This window comes from Halichoeres trimaculatus, unplaced genomic scaffold (assembly GCF_033239565.1).
Source record: "Halichoeres trimaculatus isolate MK-OKI-2021-1 unplaced genomic scaffold, fHalTri1.1 fHalTri1_scaffold_20, whole genome shotgun sequence".
NCBI classification, from domain to species: domain Eukaryota; kingdom Metazoa; phylum Chordata; class Actinopteri; order Labriformes; family Labridae; genus Halichoeres; species Halichoeres trimaculatus.
The window spans coordinates 28,812,324-28,818,789 of NW_027437198.1; the positions used below are offsets into that span (position 1 = coordinate 28,812,324).

A 6,466-nucleotide genomic window follows, 5' to 3' on the forward strand; every position below is an offset into this window, starting at 1 on the left:
CACTGTGTTTGGGTCTGCGAGGTTTAAACCCGTAGAGTCACCGTCAGGCATTGTTCACAAATGTTCTCCAAACAGGAGCCGCCGTCAAAGGTCAGCGCTCTGAGAATAACCCTGTGATATTTAGAAACACCTTTAATGTCGTGGTCGTACGGCTCGCCGTGGCGCTGAGCTAACACGGGCCGCTGACTGTCCCTGTGACCTCTCCAGCAACAGCGGCGTGCACAAAGGTCTGTTACGCAACAGGCTGTTTGATCCTGGGTCATCAGCAGAGTCCTCGAAGCATCAGGCACGAATAAAACATCCTCTCAGGAGCTTCGAGTGGAAATAAAAAGTTTGTCTGAGTGATGCGAGAATCTACAGCAAATTACAGCAACAGAGCTCAGCTGACCTCGTTAGCTTCAGTTTGGGGACAAATATCCAGAGAAGAAGCAAAATGTCCCCAACCAGGAGCCGGTTAGGGTTAGAGTTAGAGTTAGAGTTAGAGTTAGAGTTAGAGTTAGAGTTAGAGTTAGAGTTAGGGTTAGAGTTAGAGTTAGAGTTAGAGTTAGAGTTAGGGTAAGAGTTAGAGTTAGGGTTAGGGTAAGAGTTAGAGTTAGGGTTAGGGTTAGAGTTACAGTTAGAGTTAGGGTTAGAGTTAGGGTTAGAGTTACAGTTAGAGTTAGGGTAAGAGTTAGAGTTAGAGTTAGAGTTAGAGTTAGAGTTAGAGTTAGAGTTACAGTTAGAGTTAGGGTAAGAGTTAGAGTTAGAGTTAGAGTTAGGGTAAGAGTTACAGTTAGAGTTAGGGTAAGAGTTAGAGTTAGAGTTAGAGTTAGGGTAAGAGTTAGGGTTAGAGTTAGGGTTAGAGTTACAGTTAGAGTTAGGGTAAGAGTTAGAGTTAGAGTTAGAGTTAGAGTTAGAGTTAGAGTTAGAGTTACAGTTAGAGTTAGGGTAAGAGTTAGAGTTAGAGTTAGAGTTAGAGTTAGAGTTACAGTTAGAGTTAGGGTAAGAGTTAGAGTTAGAGTTAGAGTTAGAGTTAGAGTTAGAGTTAGAGTTACAGTTAGAGTTAGGGTAAGAGTTAGAGTTAGAGTTAGAGTTAGGGTAAGAGTTAGAGTTAGAGTTAGGGTAAGAGTTAGAGTTAGGGTTAGGGTTAGAGTTACAGTTAGAGTTAGAGTTAGAGTTAACCCTAACTCTAACTCTAACCCTAACCAGCTGCTCCCCTGCCTGCTGAAAGCCCATAAACAGTCTAAGCTGTAGAGAAAAGGCTGATGTGATCCTTCACTGTTTAAATCTATTTCTCTTCAAAATGAACAGCCCCCCCCCCCCCCCCCCCCCCCTGTGAGCTTCTCTCACTCTTTGACATTTCTCTGATCAGAGCTGATAATACTTTCCCATCACGTGATCCACAAACGGACTCCAGGCCCAGACTAACCCACGTGTCCGCGCAGCCCTCTGACATATCTGCATTAATGACCGCGGACGCAGGAAATGTGGCCGCTGAGAGGCGTTGGAGGAGCCTTTGTGTGCAGATTATCACCCATTCTTCAGGCAGGGGGCGGGAGAGAGACTGCGCAGCAAACCAACAGACTCTTAGAAATCTGCTCTCCCCTCAGCGCCGCCACTTCCACCACCACCACCACCACCACCACCACCACCAGCAGCAGCAGCAGCAGCAGCGCAGCAGCGTTATCAGGCAGGTCCAGGGCTGAGCGAACCGAGCCACACTGAGCTCTGCGCGCTGATAAGACTCCTCGGAAGGAGAGCAACCACCGCTGAGCAGCTGCCTCACCTCACGCGTTTGGAGGCTTCATGGGTCCTGAGAGCCTGAGACCCGGAGCAGGAGCTGATGGACTCAGGACCGGGAGCGTTTGAGACAAACCGGGACATCTTTGGATTATTGTGAGGCTGTCTGTCCTCGGAGTCCTGGAAACTTCCTTTTTTTGTCAAGTTTGGATCCCGGTTCGGAAATGCTCGGTGTTCTGTTTGTTCCAGTTCATGTTTTCATGTTGGACTTTTAGCGGAAAATCTCTGAGGAAGGAAAAGTTTTTTCAGCTCTTCAAAGTTCGGTGTGGCCGACCGAGCACAAGTTCTCCTCCTGTTTCTCCTCCTGTTTCTCCCCCTGTTTCCCCCCCTGTTTCTCCTCCTGTTTCTCCTCCTGTTCCTCCTCCTGTTCCTCCTCCTGTTTCTCCTCCTGTTTCTCCTCCTGTTTCTCCTCCTGCTCCTTGTTTTTGGGGATATCTGCTGCTGGGGGTAACCAGCCGTGTGCGCGCGCAGCTCCCCGGGCCGAGTCGCTGTCCCCGCGCGCGCAGTGCTGAGGAGAGACGGTCTCTCGCGCCTCCATAAATGCCCGGTCCGTCGAAGAGGCTCGAGGCTGGGCAGCAAGATGAGCGCGTGGGTCCAGCTGCTGCTGCTCGTGCTGCAGGTGACGTGTCTGCGGAGCGGCGTGGCCAAGGTGAGTCCAACACCTGAGGGACTGTCAGAGCAGCTGGGTCAGACAGATCCCAAACTTTCAGACTCACTCATTCAAACTGATCAAGGTGCTGAAGTTAATGTGGACAATCCTTAAAAACGACTTCCGGTTGAACTATCACAGCTGTTAATACTTCATGCTTTATTGTGTTCAAAGTGTCACAGTCAGAAACACGTCACAGTCATAAACCAATCATCTGATCCAGGTGATTTTCACACGTTAGGACTCAGAGCACCTGCCTCACTCCGCCTGAGCAGACCCCTCAGGTCCTGCAGAAAAGCTGCTGCTCCTCCATGAACTGGCTCCATGAATGGACGCCGAGGGGGCACACACACACACACACACACACACACACACACACACACACACACACACACACACACACACACACACACACACACACACAGAGGAGGCAGGAGACACAGCTGGCAGCCCCACGTGGTGAGGTGAGGCGTTGCTGGGAGCTGCTCCAGATGTGGAGCAGAAACGTCTTAAATCATGTCAGAGAGCGTGATCCTCCAGCTGTAACACCGCGCAGCGCTCTCCAACGTCTCTGTGACACTGGAGCTTTCACGCCAAGTGGAAATATGTGGCTGTGCTGTCAGACAGTCACAGTGAGGATTGGGCTTTTTCAGTTAGGAGAAATGTTTAGATAATTACACCAGGAGTTGCTCCTGGAGCACCTGCTACAGCTTAAACGTTGTTTTTCAGACTCAGGCCTTTTTCTTGGGGCGTCCAACCTAAACTGCGTGGCCGGACCGGCGCCCTGATGCTGACCTCAGCCTCAGCTCCATCAGCTGATCCCAGCCCCATCATCAGCCCTCCTGTGTCTGATCGAGGATTATGGACGCACTGACGTGGAGCTCCTCCTCCAACGCGACATGAACCAGATCCTATGACCTCATCACTCCTGCTAGTCTCAGGGAGAGCTCCTGAAAATCTGGTTCTGTCACAACCAACAGTTCAGAGCAGAGGAAGCTGGTGAGACCAGGGTCTACGTGTGAAGATTCCCACCAGGAGGATTCATCTGTGCCGACCAATCAGATTCCTCTCTAGGCCTGACAGTAACCACAGCACTGTGCTGGATTCAGAAACAAACTCTCCTCATGTGTCTGTTCACAGAGGCTGAAATGGAGATTTAACCTCTTCACATGTTATCATACATGATGTGCACAGACAGAATATACGAGTGATTCATGAGCCGCGTGACGTCTTTCCAAACATCACACGTGGCTGGATCCACTGGATCAAACATTCAGGCATGAAGACATGAGGAGGGAAACACTTTGATGGATGACTGTAAACTCCTGTCATCAGCCGTCTCTCTGATTTTATGGCTTCTGAAGCAGAAACACAACGTTTGACAGACTGACGGAAACTTTGAAGGTATACGAACAGGAATTCCCCCGGTCTGCTTTAAAGTGAGGCTATAACAGCCATGGAGTGAATGAAAGGATCTGCTTTAAAGTGAGGGTATAACAGTCATGGAGTGATGGCGTCTGAATAAAAGGATCTGCTCCTGTAAAACTCACTGTGGGGACTGAGTCTTCACTTAGAGCCTGTTTATGTCTCAGGAGGGTCATAATTAGATCCACATCCAGTGGTAGACCACCAGAGAAGACCTGCTTCACCTCAGAGTTCAGCCTCAGTCTGCGATTCATCTCCGCCTGCTGCATTTCTTCTCTGCCTGCTGCGTTACTTCTCTGCCTGCTGCGTTTCTTCTCTGCCTGCTGCGTTTCTTCTCTTCCTGCTGCGTTTCTTCTCTTCCTGCTGCGTTTCTCCTTGGCCTGCTGCGTTTCTCCTTGGCCTGCTGCGTTTCTTCTCTGCCTGCTGCGTTTCGTTTCCACCTGCTGCATTTCTTCTCTGCCTGCTGCGTTTCTTCTCTGCTTGCTGCGTTTCTTCTCTGCCTGCTGTGTTACTTCTCTGCCTGCTGCGTTTCTTCTCTGCTTGCTGCGTTTCTCCTTGGCCTGCTGCGTTTCTCCTTGGCCTGCTGCGTTTCTTCTCTGCCTGCTGCGTTTCGTTTCCACCTGCTGCATTTCTTCTCTGCCTGCTGCGTTTCTTCTCTGCTTGCTGCGTTTCTTCTCTTCCAGCTGCATTTCTTCTCTGCTTGCTGTGTTTCTCCTTGGCCTGCTGCGTTTCTGCTCCGCCTGCTGCATTACTACTCTGCCTGCTGCGTTTCTGCTCCGCCTGCTGCTCTGTGCCATGGAAGCATGTTTGAAAGGCTACATGTGAAACCTCACACGTGCTGCTGCAGCGCCCGCAGCAAACTCAGGCCCCTAATTATTACCATTAGATGGTTCTCCTCCTCCTCCTCCTCCTCCTCCTCCTCCTCCTCCTCCTGCAGCCCCCGCCTGTACCTGGTACTCCTGGAGATGTCCCGCAGACCTGCAGGGGGCGGGCGTCGTGCTCCAGATGCTGAATTTAGTTTTAAACTCTTTTAGGAAATATCGACTTCACTTATTGAGACTTAAAACCAAAGCTGCTCTAAACGATGGTACAGCAGTTTTTTTAGTTTGTTGGGGAAAAATTATCCTGGGAAAAGTTGGTCAGCAGTTTTTCTTCCTCCACCAACTCTCAGAAGAAGTTCAGAGCTCGTGTTTAGTTTCTGTGAACGGATCAAACCATCGTTAAATGTGAAATCTGTGTTGCTCTGAGCTCCGTCCGTCTCTTTAAAGCTGTTTACGTCTGTTTACTTTATCAGACTCCAAGTGTTTATTTAGTATTTCCTGCTGAGACACAAATCTCCGTGACGGCCGGCACCGCGGTGAACAAAAGCACACATCCTATAATTAACATCAGACACAATTAGCCGAGCAGGCAGAGTTGCTCCTGCGGGTTTGGAGGAGGAGAAACGGTGATGACTCCTCTGGGGCAGCTCTGAAACAGAGATGTTAGAGTAATTCAGCATTTCCCGCTGTACAGTCGCTGTCCCAACAACAATGGAGGAGAGTCACTGACGTGTGGAGGAGGCAGGATGAGAGGACACGCTCATGCATGGATGGCTGCTTCCTCTGGCTGAGCCGCCTCCTGAAGAGACTAAACTCTGCTCCACATGAAGAGATTCACTAAACTCTGCTCCACATGAAGAGATTCACTAAACTCTGCTCCACATGAAGAGATTCACTAAACTCTGCTCCACATGAAGAGATTCACTAAACTCTGCTCGATGTGAAGAGATTCACTAAACTCTGCTCGACATGAAGAGATTCACTAAACTCTGCTCGATGTAGATTCACTCAGAGAGAAGAAAGGTCTGCAGCATTTACAGCATCTCTGTGTCCAACAGCCATTCACATTAAAGAGATATAATGTTGATAACCTAAGCCTTCATGTTGATATTTTCTGACCCTTAAAGAGGGGCTGTGCCAGATATTTGATTATTGCTGCATCAGCCTGGTATCTGTCTGTGATCTGCTCCAGTCTAAAGTTAACCAGATGTTCATGAGACGCTGAAATGATGAGGTCACTGCAAACAGCTGCTCTGACGTACTGGAGGTGTGGGCCTCAAACACTGAGGAGGGTATAATACCTTATTCTGTCACAATGCACCGCGCTGCTGTGTCACAACCAAACATTAACCAACGTTTGTGTCACATCACATGAGTGTTAACGAGTTTTAATGATTTTTAATCAGTTTTAATGAGTTTTAATGAGTTTTAATGAGTTTTAATGAGTTTTAATGAGTTTTGATAAGTTTTGATAAGTTTTAATAAGTTTTAACGAGTTTTGATGTGTTTTAATGTGGCTTAAAGAGTTTTAATGAGCATGGATCCTTTAATGTTCGTTCATTCAGTGGATTCACATCTTTGCAACACTTCACACATCGCTCTTTTTTCTCTCATTGAAGTAAAATCTGAATTATTTAACTGGCCTCAAACGAAAGAAACAAAGCTGCCCATCACACACACACACACACACACACACACACACACACACACACACACACACACACACACACACACACACACACACACACACACACACACACACACACACACAGAGCTGAGGAGGTTTGAGGAA

The 6,466-nt window shown here is 48.5% G+C and overlaps 1 protein-coding gene across 1 annotated transcript in view; it reads left to right on the forward strand.

The window, feature by feature from the left end:
• The first annotated feature begins 1,513 nt into the window (after positions 1-1,513).
• The window catches only part of pdgfbb (platelet-derived growth factor beta polypeptide b), a 13,098-nt gene continuing 8,145 nt past the window's right edge, over positions 1,514-6,466 (forward strand). Inside the window, exon 1 of the mRNA XM_074697591.1 lies at positions 1,514-2,428. Within this exon, the coding sequence (XP_074553692.1) occupies positions 2,360-2,428 (69 nt within the window). The 5' untranslated portion in view covers positions 1,514-2,359. The remainder of the gene's footprint in view (positions 2,429-6,466) is intronic.